This window comes from Erpetoichthys calabaricus, chromosome 6 (genome assembly GCF_900747795.2).
Source record: "Erpetoichthys calabaricus chromosome 6, fErpCal1.3, whole genome shotgun sequence".
NCBI classification, from domain to species: domain Eukaryota; kingdom Metazoa; phylum Chordata; class Cladistia; order Polypteriformes; family Polypteridae; genus Erpetoichthys; species Erpetoichthys calabaricus.
Window position 1 is genome coordinate 155555353 of NC_041399.2, and position 27508 is coordinate 155582860.

General features: G+C 38.5%; 1 protein-coding gene across 1 annotated transcript; it reads right to left on the minus strand.

Moving 5' to 3' along the window:
• Positions 1 to 542: 542 nt before the first annotated feature.
• LOC114641604 (uncharacterized) lies at positions 543 to 8080 on the minus strand. The gene is made up of 5 exons (XM_051928783.1): positions 7925 to 8080; positions 2579 to 2767; positions 1977 to 2046; positions 1507 to 1672; positions 543 to 1267 (listed from the first exon to the last, which is right to left on the minus strand). Exons 1-5 carry the CDS (start codon positions 8078 to 8080, stop codon positions 1198 to 1200), a joined length of 651 nt encoding a protein of 216 aa, XP_051784743.1. The 3' UTR covers positions 543 to 1197.
• Positions 8081 to 27508: the final 19428 nt, after the last annotated feature.

Genomic DNA, 27508 nt, shown 5'->3' on the forward strand with positions numbered 1-27508 from the left:
TGCATTACTTTTACAGTATTTTACTGTATCATATTACAGTACATTACAATAAAATTACCATACCACACTGTGACTTCACAGTAAACTGGGCAACAAAATTACTGTGATGTAGCAGTATGTTGCTGTTGAATTACAGTAATTAACCATTTTCAATTTACATTAATCTACTTTATTTTTACATGGCAACTGTAAAAATAATGCAACTCAGTAGCCAGTAATTTACTGTAAATTTACAGTTGCAATAACAATATTAAATACTGCAAAGGACATTAAAACAACATTGATCACCCATCCTATTTACCAAATTTCCCCAAATTTCCATCAAGTTGTGTTCTGAAGGTCTCTAAAGTCCCCTTGTCCACCTCACTACTTGTTCACTTGTTCCTTGCATTTGTGGTTTTCTGTATGATGTTTGTACAAAATTTGTTTCCATCAGTGTCCCTGTACTCAGGATTAGACTTTTATCAGTCACTTTGCAACACATATAATCTTTAAATTATTGAAAATTAATAAAGTTAAACAAAAATAAAAACAAAAACACATTATGTGTTTTGCATATTTATTCAGCAGTGTTTCTTCAAAAGTTAAATGCACAGAATACCTCAAGTATACACTTTTAAATTCAATAAAAGTCTTAACAGGCAGTTCAACTTTTTTTTTTTAAATTGCACAAACAAAATGTCCTAAACCTCACATACAGTAAGTATATGTACAATAAACAAAAACGTTTTTTTACTGTATATCTAATATCATCTGTAGTAAACAACTTGCCACATATTGTACCACAGTGCCCGCAGTTATTATGGGCTGTGTAGTAGTTATCTAGTAGTCAATACTGTATTATTTGTAAATATATGCTACTTTCTCCAGATATACAGACATCTGAAAGGGTCAAGTGCAGAAAATCAATCAATAATTCTGAAACCATGTCTCTTTTTAAAAGGTATATTTTAAGAAATTAAATTAAAGACATTGAACTTCAGTGTTTAACATTTTAACAATAATGTTAAAAAAACAAAAATGTAATTACAAAGCAGTCTAACATTTTTAAAGACAGTAAGATAGAAATTAAACTGAGGCAAAACAGGGGATTAAAACACTTTAAATCAATTTTAAATTATTAGGAGTCCTTTTAGAAAATAATGTCTACATTGACATCCATTCAAAATCAGTTAGTTTCCTCAGAAGTGTGCAGACTTATTGGTTGATGTGTCCGTGTTTCTTTTTTGATTTTGAGCCCGACTCTGGGTTAATACCCAAAAAACACCTGTAAACAAAACATAGAAGCTATCAGTTTTATTTGAGCTTTTTCACACTGTTTTTCGAAAGACATTAAATGCTGTTCCTTTCTACAGAATACTGATGCCTAACACTCCTCCTAAGCAGGAAAGCCAAACATGATTTATCTGCCATTTTAACAATGTTGTGGTGATTTGCTAGTCTCACTATTACCCTTGCTTCTTTAAAAGGACAAGTGTTATCTACAATGTTAGTGTGTTAGTTTACCTTTGGATAAACTCCAATGTGGATGAGGCATCGTCAGGATACTGCAAGTTAAGGTTGTAATAACTTGCGAAGATTGTAGCAATACCATTGACAAAGTCATGATGTGGTCCCATGACCACTTGTCCTTCAATTGACAACATCCAGGCTTTAGGCTTCATCATGTCATCTGAAATAAAAAAGATATTCATCATGTACTTATGCAAAGAAGTGGAATTCTTAATGAACAACAGTGTGAAAGGAATGGGTTGCTAACACAGGGTCTTAGATTACAACTATTAAAGTAATAGAAATAATTATAGTGTATTACTCATAAAAGCAGAAAGGAATCATAGGTCTGCATGCTGTTTTTCTGGTCTTTGCAAAGTAAAGAGCGGCTGCACAGACCTTCAAAACATATATGAGAAGGTAATACAGGTTTAGATATTACTAAAGTTGCTGACACTATAAGCTACATGTGTTGTTAACATTACCTTGTATAATCAAGCGGGGACTGCTTGGTAGCATCATTGTCCTCTGAACATCAGCACCTGTGGCACATGTCTGTAAAATACAGTAATACATAACTTTAACATATGCTGGATATATGTACAGTGTATACTGTATATCCCTTAGTGAAGAGTAAAAATGATGGCAGAAGAAAATCCTTTGACCCCAGTGATTCACAATTCTAGATTTAGCAATGTGTATTTTACTAAAATTCAGTAGTCAGAGAACTATGTGTCTACATGGGAGATTAAGAGTGTATGAATACAAGTATGAAAGTTAATATACTATATTGTCTACCCGAGTTCCAGCATTGGCACCTGCCTTTTTTACTCCTGGTCAGGTTGAGTTGAGCCATCATATTCATCTCATTGTTTCTATCAAACTAGTTCTTCATATAGAATACTGAACATTTACTGCTATATAAAAATCAAGCACATCCAGCACTCCTCAAGATACCATATTAATTTTGTAAAATTTCAAGGCATTGACTTTAGAAAAATATAAAAACTAAAATTTTCAATGCCAGTTGGGTTCCTGGTCTATTGTAAGCAAAACTCACTTTTCTATCTCTAAAACAATTACTTACATCTGCTTGAAGTAGGATTGCATCCTTGGGCTCTTTAAAGTATGCCATCAGGAGGAGAAGGACACATGCAGCCTTAACTGAAACCTCTGGTTCAAACTTAGACAGGACATCCTTAATTCCTGAATGATGGCTTAGTTCCTGGCAGAAAAAGAAGCACCATTTATGTTGGTATGACTGGACATCTAAAAACTGTTTTAAATGAATATACTGTATATTTAACGATAATAAAACTTGCATTTGGCCCACTTGTGACAAGTTTATGCTCACCCTTTTATGAATTCCTGGTGCAACTACTGGTGTATGTATGTGTTAAGGTACTCAGTGAATATCAAAAAGAAGAGCATGTGTATTCTCACAGACTGTGCAGGGTTTTGTTCTTTGTTGGTCATACTCATAGTATAGAAATGCAGAAAAACATATGCCATCTAATATGTTCATTTTCTAGATTTCCCCTATCCTGACCATATTTAGACTAATATTTGCAGTATATAGTATTTGTTGTAATCTGACATTTACTTGCTGTTTCCAAGTCATAATTATTATTTTACTTTGCAATTCATTATTACTTTACTGAGCATAATAATTACTAACATTATGCTCTTTTCCATAATCTGATTTAGATATCTCTGTACATAGCCATCAAGTAAACTAGATATGTCAACTTATGTTTTGGGATTCCCTGGGTATACACATAGATTTAGCTGTTGTTCCTAGACCTAGAAGATAATGAAACTTGGTATTTAATTTTATGGCTTCATAGTGCTTTCAATTTTTCAAGAAAAACCTTTATCACATTGTAGATATTCTGTTTTCTGTTCGATTCTCAGGCCATTGAATCAGAGGATAGATCATTTTGGGCCCACCATCAAGTTGTCTAACTTTGTAACAGAACATTCTGAAAGGTCACAGTGTTTTCATTTAAAATGTTATAAAAAGTGCAATTGGCTTAAAGGAACCATAACAGGAAAGCTGCTTTCTGTAAAATGTGCAAGTAACAATAAACACCGGGGTTCAAACTTATTTTAAATAATGTGAACTCCTGATTTTACTGGATTACAGTAATGGTAAGCCTACATGTTTTCCTGTTTTTTGTCACTGTTGTTAGCTTTTTTGAAGACAGCTAAATACTTTTTTTGTAATATATTGTATTTATTTTGTCTTTTTGATAATTTTTTTTTGTGTCTGATTTGATTTCTACCTTGCATCTGATACTGTCAGGTTAGGCATTGATAGATTGGGCGGATTTGCTCATAAATGAATAAATGGAAGTACCTGTATGCTTCTAGTCTGAATTGTAGAAATTTTAAATAAGTTTAAATTACTTTTAATAATCTAGTTGTATATAATAATGAATTTGAACAGGTATAAAGTTTAATTGCTAGCACAATTTTTTAAACATCTGATCATGACCTACATATCTGTTCAACTTCAGGAATGAATGAAATAAAATCATGCCAGAATAAAATAAACATGTTATTTTAAGTATGTTACGCAATGCATAAAAATCAGATTATTACATACAAATAGATAATTATATTTCAAAATTGCACTGCTCACAGGGTATTGTAACTGAAACATTTTCATTGTGCCAACCCAGTCCTTACAGGAAACATTGCTATTTTGTATCAAAAGAAAATATGTAATCAGTGACTCTTGTTTGTGGAAAAAAGATGACAAAATTACAAACACAATGTTTAATAAAGAAGTTCAAAAGAGATTGAGAACCATGACCTGCTAAAAAAAAACTTATCAAAGAAGGTAAAATGACAGATCACGTTGGTCAACAAACTTAAATGTTTCTCTCTGCAGAAAGCTGCTTGAATGCAAAAAAAGAGAAACTGCACTGAAAAAGCTGTTTATTGAATGTATTTTTGTTTGTGTGAATTAACTGCCTTCATAAAGTACTGTGAAATACTTGATCTAAAGTTTAAAATGCCCAGTGCTGCCAAAATAAAAACTTGGTCCTTCAACGGATTGACATATCTTGAATGCGAGTGACACACATTCCGTAGATAAATCTTTATTGATTTTTTGGGCAAAGAACCCTCATTGAGTCTTTAATGGAATATCTGCAAGTTTCTGCAATCAATTTGCTATGTACAAACAGTGTGCATTTCTTGATCTTCATCAAGTAATTTTTAAGCTGAAATGAAAAGTAAAATAAAAACTAAAATAAGAATGGCCAAAAGATCATAAAACTAATTTGTAAATGAAATGACAGGTGAAAATAGTATGGAAATAAAAACTGATTAAAAACAATTGAACAAAAAGCAACCTTTAAACAAATACAGAATTGACGGATTGAGTCAGGGTCATGCCTTTGTCTTAATACATGTAGCATGTGAGCGGTAATGGCATACAAAATTTGTAGAGTAGCACAAACAGTTAAGTCAACAAGTTAGCAGTTTTTTCATCCATCCATCCATTTTCCAACCTGCTGAATCCTAACTACAGGGTCAATGCTGTAAACACTAACCATATATATTTAATCTAGGTAATGGAAATAAACTGACTAGCCTGATATAATCACAAAATTTAATTAAGCTGAAGTATAATTATTTGTAAACATCTACCCATGATTCAATTTTACTGTGTCCTCATCCAGATGCAAAGAACACAGTATCATCATCCATTAAACATCAGAGCTTTTTTTAGTGATAGGCTGACTATGTAGAAACTTTTAGCATCCCAGGAGAGAACATATAGATTGTGAACAATAGAGATTATTATTTTCAGAGTTTTAATGCAAGTTTGAATGTCGTCTTCAGTAATACAGTGTGGAAGAAACCCCCCGAGGTAGACAGGAATAGTTCAATCAATTAGATTTTTATTCAGTCACAGATGAGTACATGGATTCTACGTTGCAAGGCAGAAGAGCAAAGTTACATTTTTGAATTGGCTTTTTATAATCTATCATTTCTCCCCCATCCCCTTATTTATCGAAAAAACATAATATCGTTTACTTAAGCGTTTTATTTTATTATGCTAATGGGCCATCTGTTCTTATTTTTTTTACTTGTCAGATAGACCCTAAAGAAGGAAAGGTTATTTTTCCTGTGTCAAACAGACACGTTCCTAAAGAAACTGGAAATTGTCCTAGGTCAGCTCGCTGCACAATGTCTTATGACAGATGCCTGTATGAATAACCTGCCGTTATAGCAAAACGGCTTTGTCAGCTATTAACCCTAAGTAGCTTGCAAGCAGTTAATTTTTCTTTCACAACAGCATTGTAGCAAAACACAACAGTCATTTTATTCCTTAACTATATTTCTACTGTAGCAGATAAGCGGGTCGTCCACCTCTCGAACCCTCAGGTACCACTCTTCGGACCAGGTGAAAGTATAATAATTCTTTATTATAATATTATACTGTAGTGCACCAAGCACTCTCCTCCACACACTCATTAACACAATACTCTCTACTAAACAATACTCCTCCTCTCCCAGACACGTCGCCACCCTACCTCCCAGCTCAGCTCAGTGTCTGGGCTTACCCAGAGTCCTTTTATAGACCCTGACCCGGAAGTGGCTCCAAGCCAAACCCACAAGTCCGTTTTCCTTCCGGGTCAGGGCAAAGTCCTTTTCTTCATCCCGGGAGCACATCACTTCTTCCAGTCACGTGACTGGGATGCACTCCCGGGTTAAAGGGCATGCCAGAGCCCATTAGCCCCCCTACAGCGACTCCTGGCGGCCCCCAAGGTATCCAGCAGGGCTGTGTCAAAACACTACAAAGTCCATAAGGCCCTGCTGGAACTCGGGGCACAAATATGCTGTCCGGAGGGCTCCTCCTAGCGGCCTGGGGGTGATGACCAGAGTCCATAGCCGGTCGTCTGTCACAGTCCCTCCCCCTTAGCGACGACCAGTGGGGCGGAGCGTTGATTCCCGCGAGGGACGTCTTCCTCCAGGAGAACACTTTATCCGGACCGTGGCTCTGTTGTCGAGACCCCCCGGTGAACCTTGGGGGAACGGTGTATCTGCTGTTCCACCACTCCCCTGTCCTCCGGGGACAACTACGCCATACGTGGCCCGGTTGCCGGCAGTTGTAGCACCGCTGACGTCCTCCTGGTGGCCTCTCTTCCCGAGACCTAAAGCACCTCGGGAATTCTGTCAGCTCCACCCTGTCCTCCGCCAAGGAGGGGTTAACAGCCGCTTTGCTGCTCTTGGCCCGTTTCTTTTCCCTGTTAGGAGACCCGCATTTCTGTGTGGGGATCTCCTGCTTTCTCTGGGGCTTGTGCACAACGTGAGGCTCTCTATGGAAGAGAGAGAGCCTCTTTGCTGTTTGCACGCCCGTTGTCCTATGTAAACTCGGAGGCGGCGTCATTAGTACCGTATCGCTCCGGGTAACAGCACTATTCAGCTGTCCCGGGACGATTGGTGCTTCCCCCGCCTCATCATTAACCAACGGCAACCCCCTTATCACGCGGATCAGGCTTTTAACGTCCGCCTTAGTCCCGAGCAGCGTCTGATACCGCTGCTCCGGTTCTAACGGACAATTACCCGACCACTCCGTCATGGTGCCACACTCTATTGTCGGAGACACAGCGCTTTGGCAACCGCAACTTATTAAACGCGGTGCCGATTCACACTGCGTCCCCTTATTATATACGGTACAGAGAGCACCTACCTGCACCGCCGCATTAATCGAGGCCGGGGCTTCACGGCCTAACCGCCGAAGGTACATCATCAGTCCCTTCAACGGCGCTTCGGCTGCAGCTCCCAGCTCCTCCACACGCTCCTTCACCTCCTGTAGTCCCTGGAAGAAAGCGTAAAGGGGTGCGAGACATTTCTCGAGCTCCTGCAAGTTTATTAAGTTATTTGTCTCGGCCGGCAGTAAGGCTATTTCCTTATTTTGGTCACCTGCCGACCGGGAACCAATGAGCACGTCCAATCCTGGCACGTGCTCTGCTGATGAGCGCAAGGGCTCCTGGGGTATGGAGTCTTTAGAGGAACGGGTAGCCTCCTGCGGCTGGCTGCGGTCTGCCTTTTTAATACTGCCAGCAGACACTACAGTCACGTCCCGTCCCTCTTTACCTGTGTTAAATGGTGGCGCTGCTTTGCTCGCCGCCCCCTTCCCCTTCAGGGAGCGCAGACGCGTTGGGGAATTATTCACCTCGCCGACGGCTCCCAACTGCTCTTCTTCCTGGTTGCCGGCGCGCGAGGTCATGTGGACATTCTCCGCCAATGGACTCCCTTTCTGCGGACGCCTAGACTGGCTTGCTTTCTTTACTTCGCGGCCATCATGTCTAGGTGTGAGGCGGGCGCGTTCTTTGTCCGCTTCGTGCAGACAGGCCCCTGCAAAACAGGAAACAAATACTCCCGGCGTTTCGGGCATTGCTCCAGCACATACCTCGGAACGTTGGCGATCACGCTCCAACTCCCTGTAGTAATCTTCAGGAGTTGCCATCCGGCAACGTTCCGACTGCTGCCCTGCTCGGGTTTGCGTGGCCTTAAACTGCTCTCGATCTTCCTCACTGCCCGTCAGGTAAGTCCACAGCTGCTCCATAGGATCTGGGACCGAAGTCTTCTGGACAACTCCAGCCTTCTTCCCAGTCTTCTTCCCCATACTTGCCTGCTGTAGAGGACGGTTCTCAGCTGCAGCGCTCTTGGTCGCGGGTGGAGTTTTCACCTCCGCGGTTACTAGAGGGACCTTTCTAGGGTTCTCTGCCACAACGAATTTTATTATTGATGCAGATCCTCTGCCTCCAGACGGCCAGAGACTCCTGCCGACTACGCCAGTGTAGCAGATAAGCGGGTCGTCCACCTCTCGAACCCTCAGGTACCACTCTTCGGACCAGGTGAAAGTATAATAATTCTTTATTATAATATTATACTGTAGTGCACCAAGCACTCTCCTCCACACACTCATTAACACAATACTCTCTACTAAACAATACTGCTCCTCTCCCAGACACGTCGCCACCCTACCTCCCAGCTCAGCTCAGTGTCTGGGCTTACCCAGAGTCCTTTTATAGACCCTGACCCGGAAGTGGCTCCAAGCCAAACCCACAAGTCCGTTTTCCTTCCGGGTCAGGGCAAAGTCCTTTTCTTCATCCCGGGAGCACATCGCTTCTTCCAGTCATGTGACTGGGATGCACTCCCGGGTTAAAGGGCATGCCAGAGCCCACTAGCCCCCCTACAGCGACTCCTGGTGGCCCCCAAGGTATCCAGCAGGGCTGTGTCAAAACACTACAAAGTCCATAAGGCCCTGCTGGAACTCGGGGCACAAATATGCTGTCCGGAGGGCTCCTCCTAGCGGCCTGGGGGTGATGACCGGAGTCCATAGCCGGTCGTCTGTCACACTACGTAGGGACCTACTTTTACAAAGAATTTTTTTGTCTTGGGCATAGTCAACGTCACATTTTAAACAGAAATAGTTTCATCCCATAGATTCACCCATTCATTTTGATATAAGTGTGTTATGAAGATAAAGCTTAATTTATTTAAGTAAATGCATAAAAATATATGTTGGCTTACTGTTTTACTTGAAATTTAGTATTTTCCCATTAAAATACTATACCTCATGCTTTTCTAAGACTCTCCAGTTTGTTCATTGGCTGCCAAAATGGCCTGCTAAACATATTTTTCATTTTTGCTGTACTCCAATTTATTCCAAGATAAAGAAAATTATAGGTCATGCATTGTATGGTTTTATTTTACAAACTGTAGTTTTGTGGTATGGGCGTTGCAGCTTATTGTGTGGTAATTATTGTACACTAGGCAATTCGCTAAACATACGTGTATATGCTGGCATTCACTTAGATATATGAAACAAGTATGTTGAATGCAACATGATTAAGCTATGGCTACTTATTTTAAAACTGTAAACACAGAGAAAAAGAATCATGTTTTGTATTTCTTCAAAAGAGTAAAACTATACTTATTAGTAGTAGATATTTGATAATCTTTTTTATTTCATGTTGGGCTGCTAATAATGATCATTTTCTCCAATTAATCTGTTGACTGTTTCATCCATTGATCAATAGTACTAGGGTGTTGTACCGTGTTAGCCATTATGAATGTAGAGAAAAGCCAAGCAAAATGACACCTTTTATTGGCTAACTAGAAAGATTACAATATGTAAGCTTTCGAGGCAATTCAGGCCCCTTCTTCAGGCAAGATGTGATCTTGCCTGAAGAAGGGGCCTGAATTGCCTCGAAAGCTTACATATTGTAATCTTTCTAGTTAGCCAATAAAAGGTGTCATTTTGCTTGGCTTTTCTCTACATCCATTGATCAACTAATTTAACAAATTTGCCCTAATAATTCAAGGAGGCATACAAATGTTTGCTTTATTTGATTTATATTAAATAATTGTAGATGTGAAATTTGAAATCAAAAAACATGAAACTAGACTCTTTTTTTTGTCACCCAAAAAATGATAATTTTGTATAACTTTAACTCACCCTGTGTTGTTTGTAGTTTTGGCTCAGAAACATTTTGAATGTCATGTCTTCATGTAGAACAGAGAAAACAAAATTTCTACTTTAACTGGCTTATTATTATATGGCTTATTACAGAGTCTTATTAGATTACATATTTTTACAACTCGTTTTTTAACATTAAACTGTTTTATTTGCTATATAATATTTTATATCCAATAGTTTACATTATCAATAACTTTTTTCATATTCTTTTAAGCATTATGTAGTTGTACATTTTCCCACAAATTTTTGTGGCAGGCAAGTAACTTTTGTCACCTAAAAGCACACATCATTAAATAATATACCCTTTAAAGTAATTACACAATAAATTTTATGTTGAAGTTGCTATAAACAATGACAGGGCAATTTGCCTGGCTTTGATAATAAACCACCGAATAACTGTAGAACTGAAATAATTAAACTAAAATCAACTGTTACAACTGATTAGCATTTGGATTTTAATGAACGTAAGCAAAAGTGGTGGTTATAATTGCCTGCCACCTTGTTACTGAAAGTTTTCAAGCAGGTATGACATTTCATCAAATAACTTAAAAACAACTGAAAACATCTGTGTGTTGTAAATTGTGTATTTCATAACAGTGTATTTAAAAACACTTAAAAACTTTTAATTTGGGAAACATTTTACTTACATGCCTACTCACAGATTTTTTAAAATTAAGATTCAATCTAATGCCTAACTTGCTGTCAATATATAAGAAAAAGCTTTTATTTTCATATTGTAAATGGCTATAGTTCCTTCTTAATTTCATGTTAACTGAAAGCCATAAATTTGCCATATAAAAGTGAGTTTAGACATGGTAATGTGCCCGACTAAAGACTGGTGACTGTTTCAGGTTGTTTCCTGCCTTGTGTTCAGTGTTGTCTGGATGCACTCCATCACTTTTGATCTTGTATTAGAATAAGTACAGCGTGAAAATATATACATGGATGGAACAACTAAATTCTGTCAGACAAGGTACAAAAGTAAACTGATCACTTAAAAAGGAAAGTAAGTAAAATGGCCATATTTGAATCACACCTGACACAAATGTTAGCAGTTTAGCACAATTGTACAGTATCAGGTAAGTCATTTAAGTATACTTGTAGTTTTTAATAATTCATGTCTATATCTTTCAAAATGGTAATGGGCTGTTAAAACAAGTGAAATACTGAAACACTAATTCAAAAACATTTTTACATAATTTCTGACATTCCACAAATTCAAATTCTTAACATAAAGACACGTTTAATTATCTTAATTTTGCATATTTGACATTAATTTACATTTTTTGTAATATTATTTAAATAATTATCAACAACAGCAATACCACATGCACTTCAGAACAGGTAATCCACCTAAAGCTAAGCGTGTCCAGGGCCCAGCCAGTACTTGGATGGGACACCATCTAGGAAAAGCTTGGGTTTCTGCTAGAAAAGGTATTGGGGGCACTTACCCAGTAATCTCTTCTGTGTGTGGTTCCCCAGTACATGAACATTTCCCACTTTCTATGTTAAGTGCTTTGAGTAGTGAGAATAGTGTTAAAGAATTATTATTATTAACAGAATTCATTGAACATTTTTTGTATTCCTAGTGAAAAGTCAAGCAAAATGGCACCCTTCTTCAGGCCCCTTCTTCAGGCAAGATGTAATACAGAAACTGGAGTTCCCTGTGTTTATATACACATTAGGACAAGAAACAACTTTGGTAAATCTTTAAGTGAGAAATCTTAAATGTAAAAAATTAATAGACTCCTTCAGGCTAGGGTTTATTTAACAAGAGAGAAGAACAATGTATGGTCAAGATCTTTGGATAAGATAACTATCCAACAAAGTCTTTTGAAGTTTCTAATGAGTTTTTCAATACAATGTGGATCTGTAGTCAGGTTGTCTTTGTCAGTCTGAGAGATGCAAACAATCCTAATACCTGGCCATTAAACTCTTGTCTATATTCAAACCATGTTGTAATGTGTTTAACTTCCCTCTCCATTCTCTCTTGCTGTGTTCTGAAGTTGCCCATAAGCACTGTGACTTTAAAGTCCCTCTCACAGTGTCCATGGCTGTTGAAGTGGGCAGCTACAGGAACATCTGTGTTGCCATGATTAATATGGCGGAGTGTTTGTCCAGTTTCTCCCACATAGAGCCAGTGTCAAGACATTTCATGCAGAGAATTAGGTAGACCACATTAGATGATCTGCAGGAAAATGATCCCTTTATGTGATGTTCTAGTTGGCAGTGTGGTTTAATTATACGGTCTGTATCATAAATGTATGCACACGTTTTACATCTTTTCTGTAGGCAGGGAGATGTGCCATTTTCTGTTGGTTCACTTAGGGAGCTTCAGACAATTAGTTGCAGCAGGTTTGGTGGTTGTCTGTATGTCAGGAGGGGAGGTTCAGGAAATACATTTTTCAGTGTTGGTCATTGTTTAGCATTGGCTGAAGTTCTTTTATAATTTTTTCGAAGTGTTTCAAGATATGGGTTGTAGGTGACAACAAGGGTGATGTGGTTCTTGTTGTCTTTGTTTTTGTATTCCAGAATGTTGTCTCTGGGTATGGCAGTAGCTCTTTTTCTTTGAGTGTCTATTGTTTTGGGGGTGTAACCTTGTCTGATGAAATCTTGTCTGAGCTCCTGCAGTTGTTTATCCCAGTCTGTCGGGTCTGAGAAAATACGATTGTATTGTATCGTATGGCTGAAAATAATGCAGCGCCTTATATGCTTGGGGTGGAAGCTATCACTTCTTATGTAGGTCCATCTGTCTGTTGGTTTGTGAAAACAGAAACTACAAGGGTGTTGTCTTTCAGTTGAACGGTGGTGTCAAGGAAGATAACTTCTGTTTTTGAGTAATTCAGCTTCAGCTTTATGTTGGGGTGAAAATAATTATATTTATTATGAAAATGGAGGAGGTCCTTCTCACTGGTAGTCCAGATTATGAAGCTGTCATCTATGTAACGGAGATACAACATTGGTTTTAAGATGCACATTGACATAAAATCTTCCTCCAATTTTACCATAAATAGGTTTGCATAGTGAGGTGCAAACCGACAGTCCATTGCAGTCCCCATATGTTGCAAGTAGAAATCTTGTCCAAAAGAGAATAAATTATGTGTCAGAGTGAATTTTATCATTTCTATTACTGACTTTGTGGGTAAATCATGTTGTCTGAGGTATGTTTCACATGCCAATATGCCATCATCATGGGGGATGTTTGTGTAAAGTGCTTCAAAATCCATTGTGGCCAGTAAGGTTCCCTCAGGTAAGGGGCTTATAGCTTCTTCTTCTTATTCTTTCGGCTGCTCCCATTAGAGGTTGCCAGAGCAGATCATCTTCTTCCTGTCCTCTTTTTGTCCTCTGCATCTTGCTGTGTTACACCCATCACCTGCATGTCCTCTCTCACTACATCCATAAACCTTCGCTTAGGCCTTCCTTCTTTCCTCTTCCCTGGCAGCTCTATCCTTAGCATCCTTCTCCCAATATACTCAGCATCTCTCCTCTGCACATGTCCAAACCAACGCAATCTCACCTCTCTGACTTTGTCTCCCAACCATCAAATTTGAGCTGATGCTCTAATGTACTCATTTCTAATCCTATCCATCCTCGTCACACCCAATGCAAATCTTAACATCTTTAACTCTGCTACCTCCAGCTCTGTCTCCTGCTTTCTGGTCAGTGCCACCGTCTCCAACCCATATAACATAGCTGGTCTCACTACTGTCCTGTAGACCTTCCCTTTCACTCTTGCTGATACCCGTCTGTCACAAATTACTCCTGACACTCTTCTCCACCCATTCCACTCTGCCTGCACTGTATTTTTCACATCTCTTTCACAATCCCCTTTACTCTGTACTGTTGATCCCAAGTATTTAAACTCATCCACCTTCACCAACTCTACTCCCTGCATCCTCACCATTCCACTGACCTCTCTCTCATTTACACACATGTATTCTGTCTTGTTCCTACTGACCTTCATTCCTCTCCTCTCTAGAGCATATCTCCACCTCTCCAGGGTCTCCCCAACCTACTCCCTACTATCGCTACAGATCACAATGTCATCAGCAAACATCATAGTCCACGGGGACTCCTGTCTGATCTCGTTTGTCAACCTGTCCATCACCATTGCAAATAAGAAAGGGCTCAGAGCCGATCCCTGATGTAATCCCACCTCCAACTTGAATGCATCCGTCACTCCTACCGCAGACCTCACCACTGTCAGACTTCTCTCATACATATCCTGTGCAACTTTTACATACTTCTCTGCCACTCCCGACTTCCTCATACAATACCACAGCTCCTCTCGAGGCACCCTGTCATATGCTTTCTCCAGGTCCACAAAGACGCAATGCAACTCCTTCTGGCCTTCTCTAGACTTCTCCATTAACATCCTCAAAGCAAACATTGCATCTGTGGTGCTCTTTCTTGGCATGAAACATACTGCTGCTCACTAATCATCACCTCACTTCTTAACCTAGCTTCCACTACTCTTTCCCATAACATCATCCCAGACATCATATGCCTTTTCTTTAGCCTTCGCCACCTCTCCTTTCACCTTGTGCCTTATCTCCTTGTACTCTTGTCTACTTTCTGCATCTTTCTGACTATCCCACTTCTTCTTTGCCATCCTCTTCCTCTGTATACTCTCCTGTATTTCCTCATTCCACCACCAGGTTTCCTTTTCCTCCTTCCTCTTTCCAGATGTCACGCCAAGCACCCTTCTTGCTGTCACCCTTACTACATCTTCTGTAGTTTCCCAGCTGTCTGGTAACTCTTCACTGCTACCCAGTGCCTGTCTCACCTCCTCCCTAAACTCAACCTTGCAGTCTTCGTTTTTCAATTTCCACCATTTGATCGTTGGCTCTGCCCTCACTCTCTTCCTCTTCTTGATGTCCAACATCATCCTACAGACAACCATCCTATGCTGCTTAACTACACTTTCCCCTGCCACCACTTTGCAGTCTTCAATCTCCTTCAGATCAACTCTTCTGCATAGGATGTAATCTACCTGTGTGCATTTTCCTCCACTCTTGTACGTAACCCTATGTTCCTCCCTCTTCTTAAAATACGTATTCACCACAGCCATGTCCATCCTTTTGGCAAAATCCACTATCCTCTGACCGTCTTCATTCCTCTCCTTGACACCATACCTACCCATCACCTCTTTGTCTCCACTGTTCCCTTCACCAACATGCCCATTGAAATCCGCTCCAATCACCTCTTTCTGTCCCTTGGATACACTGTTCATCACTTTATCCAACTCACTCCAAAAATCTTCTTTCTCACCCATTGCACACCCAGCTTGTGGTGCATATGCACTAACAACATTCATCATCACACCTCCAATTTCCAGCTTCATAATCATTACTCTGCCTGACACTCTTCTCACCTTCAAAACACTCTTGACATACTGTTCCTTCAGAATAACTCCTACCCTATTTCTCCTCCCATCCACACCATGATAGAACAATTTGAATCCACCTCCAATCCACCTGGCCTTACTCCCCTTCCATTTAGTCTCTTGCACGCACAATATATCAACTTTCCTTCTCTCCATCATATCTGCTAACTCTCTCCCCTTACCAGTCATACTGCCAACATTCAAAGTTCCTACCCTCAGTTCCACTCTCTTTACCTTCCTCCTCTCCTCCTGCCTCCGGACACGTCTCCCCCCTCTTCTTCTCCTTCTTCTTCTTCGGCCAACAGTAGCCCAATTTTCGACAGCACCCTATTGGCTAACAGTACTGGTGGTGATCGTTGTTAACCCGGGGCTCGACCGATCCTGTATAGAAATTTGTATTGTTGTCCGCATATTGATTTGGAAAAATTTTACACCAGATGCCCTTCCTGACATAACCCTCCCCATTTATCTGGGCTTGGGACTGGCATGAAGAAACTCACTGGTTTGTGCATCTCCTGTGGCTGTGTTTTTTTAAGAAGTCAGTGGTGTCCTGGATGTAGCTGGTTGTATTGCAGGCGATGGGTTTAAGGATGTGCTCCACCTAACCTGAAACATTTGGAAAGAGGTGTGACTGTGCCACCACATTGTCTGTGGTAAGTATTTTGGGAATGATTTACCTTGAAAATGAATGGAGCCTTTCTTGCTAGCTTTAAGAGCTTATTAAGGTTTTTGCAAATTCCTGCGTTTCAGCTTAAAGCTTTTAAAGTTTTCAAAACCAAAAATAGCCAAACCACTGCTTAGATGTTTGGACTTTGAAACAAAGAATTTGTGAATTTTGAGTTTGAACCAAAGTGGGAGAATTACATTTTTAAAGTTCAAAAATTTTCAAAAGCAGTAGTTACAGTAGCTAAACTCTAATTACAAAGAAACAATGATTACATATAATTTCATTATTAAATTATCAGGATGGCTAGTTGTGTGCGGATGGCATTTATTTCTTTTTAAAACTATTGTACTTCAGTTCATGAACTGAGCATTACTAGTAGGCAGTATGTTGGTTTATTCGGTATACCAGATGTAATTCTTGTTATGGTATGAATTTTTATACTGTTTTGCTAAATAATTAGTGTAGACTTATGAATATGTTTAATTTTAAGCGTAAATTATATCTGTTCACAAAATGGGAAAAACATACTAGGCATTATGACCTAGTCTATTGCAAGCTGTATACTAGGAAGTAAGAACGTTGCAATTAACTTGAGCAAATGCCCGACTAGTGTTGCGTAACAGGATTCATACAGAAACATATTGTAAAAAAGTCCAATCAAACAAGATTGAACATTGAGAAAGTCAGACATGTAGAATAAAGAGAAGACTTAGATGGAAATGCTGAAGGATAACTTATGCCAAATAGAGGGGCTTCATCGTTGATACAGATTCAAACAAAATGACAGTGTATTATAATTCAGAGATACTGTCATTGCCAGTGATGTAATGATAGTTCATCACCACAAAACAAAACATGTTTTTGAATACAACCATACATAGTTTATGATTGTGTTTGTTATTTTCATATATGAAGCCCTCCAACTGCAGTGTTAATGGAAGGCAATGGAAGACTGGGGTTAGATCCAATGCTCAGACTTCATTTTAAAAGGCATTTTCTGTTTATTTATGCAATGCCATTGTTCCAGTTTAGATCATAGAGAGAGCTGGATCCAAGGGGATTATAAAAACGTTGGGCTCGGGGTATGACATGCCGGAAGTGAAATACTGAATACAAACAGCAATCTTGAAATTTTTCTAGGAATGATGCGGCAAAGTTAACGTGGAGCTGCATAAAGCTGGCTACTCCTCTGCAACAACTGACATGTTGTCTAGTTTTTCTTTGAAACCACACTTAAGCATAAAAATGCACTTCATTAGTGCTAACTGGAAGTTGTGTACCTAATATGTGCCTGTAAGCCCAACATCATTTTCTAGCCTGTGCAGTAAAATAGAATGGTCAATGGTGTCAAATGCTGCGCTTAACTCTAACAACATAATCACAGTCGAGTTTCCTTCATCAGAGGATATCAGAATGCCGTTTACAACCTGCATTAGTGCTGTTTATGTACTATGACTAGTGCGGAAACCAGACTGGAATTTCTCAAATAAATTGTAACGCGTAAAGTGTGACTGAAGCTGATCGGCAAGTACTTTTTCTAGTATTTTAGAGAGAAAGGGTAAATTTGAAAAGGGTCTTTAGTTATTAAGAATGTGTGGGTCTAGGTCTGACTTTTTAAGTAATGGTTTAATGACTGACACTTTAAGTGCATCAGCTACTGTGCCATGCAATAATGAACTATTGATAATGTTAAGAATAGGCACTGCAAAAACATCCACTGCACTTTTTAATAGTTTTGTTGGCACTGGATCTAGGGAACAAGAAGTAGGTTTCATTTTAGAAATTAAAGTTAAGACTTCCTGCTTAGTTACAGGATTAAAATTTCTAAAGTGTTGAATGCAATGTGAGACAGGGTCTGCCAAGCTAGTATGTGGTTTGCGGTTTGTATGACATGATGACACTAAATTACATTTTTTTCTCATCAGAACTTAAACTATCGACCTGTTCAAACCTGAACTACTTTTATTCTATTAATGTTATGATTTGTATTCCGCATTGTTATGTGTTATAAGTTATATGACATGATAACACTAAATTACATTTTTTCTCTTCAAAACTTAAACTATCAACCAGTTCAAACCTGCTTACACTTACTTTGCATTATCATTTAACACTTTTTTGTAATATGCTGAAATATGCATTTATAAACGCAAGCAAATTAAAATAATGTAGTGATGTAAAATAATAGAAAACTAAAAATCCACAATTCAATGACAATTATTTAGATGTTATCAGGAGAGTAGTTCTGCCAACAAAAAATACATTTGTGATGTGATTTAATGTTTGTATGCATAAACTTTTTACAGTCTATGTTGATAATAACAATAAAGTAAAAGTAATAATAATAGTTAAGTTTATTAATGTATTAAAAACATTTGGATATTGCTATTAACAGAGAGAGGTTTCAAAAGATTCATGTGTGGAATGGGCGATTCATGGTGGCAAAAATTTCTCAGTGCCTTTTCCTATGCCTGGAAAAGGTACTTGGCCAGTACTTGGTCTGAACTGGGCCTGCCAAAACACCAACTGATAACTGAGACACCGAGCAGATGGAGATCTTGACAGAAAATGATAAAGAGTGACCAAGCAGGTGAAGACCATACGTCAGGTACTAATGGCTGGCAAGAAAAAAGGGCACTTACTGCCCACCTGGCAAGATATGAATGTCTCAGCAGCAATGAACAAGGTCTTGAGCCCTTTGCAGGAATTCACTGATGCCTTGCCAGGAGAACTGATAGCTTGTACTTTATACAAAGCAGTTTCCAATTTGATACAAACAGGGGTCAATAACCAAACACTAGGCAAAATTTATGTACACATGCCAGCACATTCAAAACATGTCATAACACTTATGCCTGCTCATTTCTGGCACAGCTGCATTTACAAGAGCTCCAGTCTGCACCACCAGATTCAGTTTGCTCAATAAGCTCTAGCATTCAGACAGTGCATCCAGTACAGATAGCACCTCAACATATGCAATTTGCTTACTTCCCCTGCTGTTATCTAAAATATGCAATCTCATATGTTACAAAGTAATTATAGATGAATATGTGATATCCATTTTTAAAGAATCAAACTTAGAAAGGATAACTTTGCTGAAGAAAAATTTGCTGATGCCTGTTATGTTTCACTTAGTACCTATGCTTCTTTTTTGTCTTCTTTTCTGCACATCTAAGTTGAAAAGGTTTCCATTATTACTTCTAGAATTTGCTAAAGATGAGTGGAAATCAGCTGAATGAATAGTAATTAGAGGGTGCACAAATGTCTTATATCGCAGGTGAACTGTCATTAGTATTTGTGGTTAGTTTAATCAATGAGAAGTCTAGTAAGTTAATACAAGATCTGAAATTTTTTCAACATAGCAAAATATAATTTACAAGAGCTACTACCAAACACTTCAGCAAAAGTGAAATTCTAAAAGCAGAAAAAGGCTACAGTAAAAAGTGTGATAATGATGATTAATGCTGAAGTCTACATAAATCTGTCAGGTTTGTAACAGGAACAGAAATCTTGTGTTTAAAAAATATAGTGGTCTGGAATGAAATCCACCTACACACATAAAATACTTTTTACCTTGCACTTGTGATTCATGCAAATTTTTGAAGAGAATTTCAGAACATGTTAGAAGATGAGTGCCTTAAAATTAACATCATGTAAATATTTCCAAGAAGGAAACACCAATAAACATTAAAAGCATTTGCACATTTCTGTGGAATGATTTTGTGCATTTGTTCTATGTCCTGTCAGTTATTCACTTTTTCACAGTTTTTACTTCAAGTTCTACAGATTTCTACAATAGATATTATCAATCTATATATATATATATATATATATATATATATATATATATATATATATATATATATATATATATATATATATATATATATATATATATATTAACAAATTTCAGTTTTTAATAAATGCTATAGCTATTGTCTGTCAGTATCTTTAGTGATATGTTTATTAATTTACTGTTTATCCAAGAGACATTTTGGAAATATTAATTTATAGGATAGAAATGTGGGACAACCTGAAACTTCGCGGGATCCCCTCAAGGTTTCTGGATATCATGGCCGGTCTGTACACTGGTACTGTGAGTGGTGTGCAGAGTGGAGGCAGAACATCTGCATTTTTTCCAGTTGATTCTGGGGTGCGTCAGAGGTGTGTTCTTGCTCCTACTCTGTTTAATGCTTGAATGGACTGCGTGTTGGGTAGGGTTGTAAGGTCCAGCGGCTTTGGGGTGTCTGTTGGTTAAGAGAGCTTCACTGATCTTAACTTTGCTGATGATACTGTGATGTTCACATAATTAATGGAGGCTCTCTTCAGGGCTCTTCAGAGACTGATGGAGGAGTCTGAGTGTCTGTGGTTGTAAGTGTCCTGGATAAAAATCAAGATCCAGGCCTTTAATAACCTCTTAGACACAGCCATCAGCAGTGTATCTGTCTGTTGTAGAAGGGGCGCTATACTGGCGCCCGACCCGGCACAGAAGAACACAGAGGCACGTATAAAACAAGGACTTTTTATTTTCTTCTTCACCCGTGGGCACACGTCTTCCCCGTGACCCACAGGCAATACACAGTCCCAAAAGCACTCTTTCCACACAACAACAATCCTTTCTCTTCTCCCACCTTGGCACCACCACTCCTCCCAGGCAACCTCGTCCTCTTCCTCCCGATTCTGGCTCATGAGTGGTGGATGCTGGCCCTTTTTATAGTCCACCCGGAAGTGCTCCAGGTGCTTGATCACCTGTGGCTAATTGCACTTCCGGGTGGGGCTGCAGAGATGTCCAGGTGGGTTCCTGGCTCCATGCAGCACCAGTTAAATAAAGTTAGTATTGTGTCCTCTGCATTGTTGAAAGAGAGGCAGTAGTTTTGGGTGAAGAAGGACAAAGTTAAAGAAATAAAGCTTGCCTTTTTTGTCCATTTAGAAAGTGCAGAGGGACGTCTTCACTGATAATATGAGTGACTTCTGGGGTGCATCATGGCGAGTGTTCATGCGGGTGTGGAAAGATGGCTCTGCCATTGTCCGGATGGGATGGCATTGTCTGTCACCCACAAATGTGCGTGCCTCCCACGACCTCATAGTCTTTGGGAAGCAAAGAAATGTACGAAGCATCATAGTTTCGGCCTGCCGCAGCTTATAAAGGGATCCTACATTGGCAGTTGTCTGGGCGGCAGCCTGGGTGAAGAAAGAGGTTTTATTTTCAGTTTTGAGAGAAACACAGTTCGCGTCTCAAATGCCGGTATAGCTACACATACGTGCCAGCCGCTCACATTTTAATAAGAATTTTGTGGGACTGGAGACACCACTCCACGGAGATGCGTACACATCATCACGTGTATGTAGAAGGATGACGTTCGACAGCTTATTTGGTTGGCGCAATAGCGGCGAATACAAAAGGGGATTTCTGGCCTCTAGAAGAGGGGGTCTTCTGGCTAAATCGCTCTGAGTGAGATACTTGGTAGAGTGCTCCTTGTGAGTCTTCCAAGCACTGCGGCTTGTGCCTTGATTTTTGTAAATATTTTTCCTTCCTGTATATATTTTGATAAATATCTCTTGATTAGCCTTTTTGGAGGTATTTATTGGGTTGGGTTAATGGTGCAGTTTATTTTTCTGTATACACAATTTTTGTTTTGCTGTATTGTGAATATTTTTGTTGGTAAACCCTGTACACTGTTTGGAGAAGCAGGTTCTTGACTTGGATTACTGTGGAGGAAGACAGCTTTATTTATGTTTTTGTATATATATATGGGTTTCACTAGTTTTGTGCATGTTTCTTTTTCATTTGAGACTTTCAGTCAGCACTGTAAATAGTGTATACATCATTTTTGGGATCAGTTTACATAACTGTTCCTTTGTGGTATTGGACTGTGTACTGAAATATATATTCTGCAGGACATTATTTTTTTTTCTTTATGTGCATCTGTAAATAAAACCTCACTTTGTTTTGCAAAACCCAACCCTTTTGTGTCCGTGTCTCTCTGTCTTACACCACCATCCTGGTCACGCTCGGTCCTGTATACTAGACACCTAGAGTGTAGACTGGTGTCCCTCATTTCCAACTACACGAGTTGATCAGGCTTGCAGAACCCTCATTGTTGAGGACCTGAGTGGCTGGATACAATACAATAAAATTTATTTTTGTATAGCCCAAAATCACACAAGAAGTGCCACAGCAGGCTTTAACAGGCCCTGCCTCTTGACAACCCCTCAGCCTTGACTCTCTAAGAAGACAAGGAAAAACTCTGAAAAAAAACCCTTGTAGGGAAAAAATGGAAGAAACCTTGGGAAAGGTAGTTCAAAAAGAGACCCCTTTCCAGGTAGGTTGGGCATGCAGTGGGTGTCAAAAAGAAGGGGGTCAATACAATAGAATACACAGAACAGAACAAATCCTCAATACAGTATAAAAATAAAAATTACGTACGGACCAGAATTTAACAGTAGATGATATCACATAATATGATTTGGATTTGTTTAGAGTCCTGGAGACCTCAACCATCAAGCTGCCTCCCCCATTTGGCCATTCCACAGCTGAAACATTGCTTGGCCAGCCAATCCGATGAAAGGACCCCTCTACCCCACGATTCCTGCGATCCTCCATCGGGGATGACTTTACCTTAGGCAGGCAAAACAACTTGGCAGGTGGGCCATGGCACCAAGTGCCACATTTGAGTACCGAGAAGAGAAACTGAATAAGTGAGAGTTAGTAACAAATTATAACTATCATATTACTTATGTTTTAGTGCTAATGACTAACAACAGAGATGCAGTCTGTACAGTTAATCAGCAGCTCTAGTCAGGATATGCTAAACTGAAGTAGTGAGTCTTCAGCCGGGGTTTAAAAGCTGAGACCGATGGGGCATCTCTTATAGTAGCAGGCAGACCATTCCGCAGTTTAGGGGCCCTGTAACTAAAAGCTCGACCTCCCACTGTTATTTTATTAATCCTTGGAATCATAAGCACACCGGCATCTTGAGATCTTAATGTGCGCTCTGGTTTTTAAGTCATGATAAGTTCATACAAGTAAGCCGGACCTTGGCCATTTAATGCTTTATATGTTAAAAGGAGGACTTTGAAATCAGCCCTAAACTTAATCGGGAGCCAGTGTACTGTAAGGATTTAAGAACTGGAGTTATGTGTTCGTACTTTCTTGTTCTTGTAATAATTCTTGCAGCAGCATTTTGGATTAACTGGAGGCTGTTTGAACATCCAGTGAACACCGCATTGCAGTAGTCAATCCTACTAGAAATAAATGCATGAATTAATTTCTCAGAATCCTGTTAATTTAGAAAGCGCCTTAATTTCCCAACATTTTTAAGATGGAAGAAACATGCTTTGGACAACTTTGTAATGTGCGCTTTAAATGACATGCTAGAGTCAAAGATAACTCCTAGATTGCTGGCTGATTCAGTAAAATTAATGGTGATTTCAACTGAGTTAAATGATGACAAAATATTGTTGTGATCAGCATCATTCCCTCCAACAATTAACATCTCTGTTTTATCGGTGTTTAAAGACAAGAAGTTCTCATCCATCCACTCCTTTAATTAACTAACACAACTAATTAAAGACAACATCGGAGAAACTTCATTTGATCTAGGTATAACTGGTATAACTGGGCGTCATCCGTGTACGAGTGAAAATTAACATTATGTTTCCTAATGATAGATCCCAGTGGAAGCATGTAAAGTGAAAACAGTAAAGGATCAGGCCAAGGGGACGCCCACGTAACACCTGGATGAGACAGATATATGGTCATTTCTGGAGGGTGGGACTGGACCACGTGTCTGCCTGGGGATTGCCAACCTGGATTTCAAGCTGCTTTGTTGTGTGGTGGGTGCAGCAATATGGTCTACCAGTGCATGCTCCTCAACCGGACCTGACATGATAGAAATTACAGTACCAGCCTCCTAAAACAATGTTTGTTTATACTTAGACAAATGACTATAATAATTTCACTGCAAATTTACTACTGCTTGTCCAGCTTAATGTTTTAAGAGTTGCTGTATCTTTAATTTTGGTTTGTGTTTCATATTATAAAAACATGACATTTTACCAAATACAAAGGTATAGTGTCTATTGTCACACACAACCCCTTTTGATAGCTTTTTTATTTTGCTTCGTTGTGATGATTGATGAGGCACTTGTTTTTGGTACTGCAATTAGAACATAACATCCATCTTACTGTATGTATTTATCTTCTCATTTGCAATTTTAAATCTGAAAAATCACAAGGAGAACAGTATGCAGGTTGTCATCTTAAATATTCAACTCAAGTAAGTGAGATTTTAAGTGACACACTTCACTTTGACAGGCAGCATTGTTACAAATTTATTGAAATAAAAAAAGCAATGCAAGCATGCATATGTATGATGATATTAATACTATGTATAGATTTTTCGAATTTTATGGCTCCTATATGTTATGCCATATAACAAAATATTTTAGTACAAGTTAAAAAATTGCTATCTAATTTCCTATAATGAATTTGCTTTAATATATCTCAGCAATACTTATAGATTGGAAGCTTAATCTATTTTCAGTGAGTGAAATCAAAATTCACTCATCAAAGACAACACAGGTCAAACTGAACTGTATTGTCACAAGGATAGATTCTTATTTTGAATCATTCTTCTTCACAGTTTGTTATGTCATTAATTGCTGCAGTTAAAAAAATGATCTGACAGCTCCATACAAATTTCAGGGGTTATACACGATGAGCACATAACCATCAGGTGCATTTCTGTGCATGAATATGATGTGTGTACAATATGTCAACAGTTGTGTTTTATTCATATGGATGAAACAGGAGGCCAACCTTTTGTCAAAGTGTGGCTCACCACTTTCATAATCTATCTATTAAAAAAGTTTTCCGCTATGTCCATGTTATTCAGCCTTCACACTCGCCCACCACTTTGCACCACTCTGTGACACTCTCAGTGCTGCTAACTCACCCTTCACCACAGTCGGTTATGATGGCAAGGGAGAAAAGCAAATTATCAATTTGAGAATGTCGAATTTTAGAAAAACAGCAGCAAGAGTTGATAATGAACATTGAAAAAAAGAAAATGAACAAAAAAGAGCTGCATATAATAAAAATCAAGAAGAAAGAGAATCGTCCAATAAATAAGAGAAAAATATCCTGAACAATATGCGAACAGAAATGAACAAAAGCAAAATTTATAGAATGTAAGTTAGAGTAAAAAAAGTAATTTATAATATTGTTTTTGATGAGGTGCTAGTGCAATTTAATTTTTTATTTACTTTTTATTACATTTTACTTTTTTACTTCTACTTTTTACTACGTTTTATTATTCATTGGTATTTAATGTAGAGAGTTGTAATGAAATTCTCAAGTAACTGATTTTCTATCTATAATAACCAAGGACCAAACCGTCTTCCTCTCGCACCCCGCAAACTCTTCTATATACCATCTTTTTAAATACAATTGCTTTTTCTAACAGAGGGGCGCCTAGTGCCTGCCCCCGGAGGTTGGCAAGCAAAGTGAGCAAGGAGAGGAGCCCCCTAATTTCTTCTAATTAAAAAAACTAATTCACTTATTGCTACTGCGAAATGCAGATTTTTAACTTAAACTTTGCTTTTTCATTGTCAATAGGTGAAAAACTAACACAAACAAGCATATACATGACAAATAAGTTATTATTAGTTAATATATTTTACTTGTTTTTCATGTAAAATTGGAATTATTTTAATAATAATAATAATAACAAACTATAATCAAAGGTTTTCTGCATATTAAAGTAAACTTTAAAAGTTTTTAAGTGTAATGAGGGGCGGCACGGTGGTGCAGTGGTAGTGCTGCTGCCTCGCAGTTAGGAGACCCGGGTTTGCTTCCCTGCGTGGAGTTTGCATGTTCACCCAGTGTCTGTGTGGGTTTCCTCCGGGTGCTCCAGTTTCCTCCCACAGTCCAAAGACATGCAGGTTAGGTGCAATGGCGATCCTAAATTGTCCCTAATGTGTGCTTGGTGTGTGTGTGTGCCCTGCGGTGAGCTGGCGCCCTGCCCAGGGTTTGTTTCCTGCCTTGCGCCCTGTGTTGGCTGGGATTGGCTCCAGTAGACCCCCGTGACCCAGTAGTTAGGATATAGCAGGTTGGATAATGGATGGATGGATAAGTGTAATGAGTAGTTTTTAGTACATTGAGAGAGATATTCAGAGCAAGATATATAACTGATAGTTAAAGCTCTCCTGACTAGACTAACTCATTACTATTACGAAATGCAGATTTCCTAACTTAAACTTTGTTTTTTACTGTCAAAGAGCTAAAGAGTAATATAAACAAGCACACACATTGTAAATAAGGTATTATTAGTTAATTTATTTTAGTAGTTTTTTTACATTTAAAATGGATATTATGTTTTACAAGATTATTTATACTTATGAGGTCTTGCAATCTCAGAAAAATGTAAATGGTGAAACATTAATGTAAACAACAGTTTTGAAGAGTAATTAGAATGTGTGCTGCATTATGGTACTACGTGTGTTCAGTTTGATACTATAAGCTCTTTATAAGACATCTGTTCAAATTAAATGAAGAATTCTAGAAAGTTAGAATAAGGAACTTCTGTGTAACAAGTTTTCTTCACACCAAAGGATTTGAATCTGCCATTTAATTCATTCATTCTGAGGGATCTACATTAAGTCTGAAAACAGAAATGTGCTTCTGAAGAGCCTTCATAGACTGCTGTGAAATTTCCATTGTAAGCTTAAAGTGTTAGTAAAAGTATTGTTTTGGAATGCAATTCATTATCACTTGCTCTTTACTTTTTTTTATCATTTTCATCATTCTCAAACATTTATCATCATTTTCACCTATGAATTTATTTTATTGTAATATCCATTCGGGTTTGTATTGCACTGTCTATTACTGTTTATATTTTATTAGCATTTTAATTTTTTTGATGTTGTGGTGTAGCTAGTATGGGAGGGAGGTTGTTGCTCCTTTGTGTATAATCTTACCGTTTCCATTTTAATATATTCATTTTTTATATTACAGCTACTTATAACAAGAAAGGTTCCTTTGTGTGGTGTAGTCCCAGTGCGTCTTCTATTTCAGGAAACATTTTTGGTATTCATCTTCTGTTACAATGTTCTAGAGCCTCCTACAATTTTTTTCCTGGATTTCTAATATGGTAGAAAAGCATCTTCCTTTCAATCTCAATTTTAAATTCAGGAACAAAAATAACTTAAATGGAGTGAGATCTGGAGAATATGGTAAGCAAGGACCACAATGGTTTTGGTCAAAAGCTCTTTGACTGACAGCATGGTGTATGGGTTGTGGTAGAAATTTAACATCTTATTAAAGAAAGAAACATCCTCTAACAGGACAATTCAGTAATCAGGCAGGAGAAAAGCTGTTCATTGTATCTTTTAATTACTCCTCAGCAAAATTCCTTGGAGGGAGAATTCTTCAAAAGCAGTCTGTTACAGCATG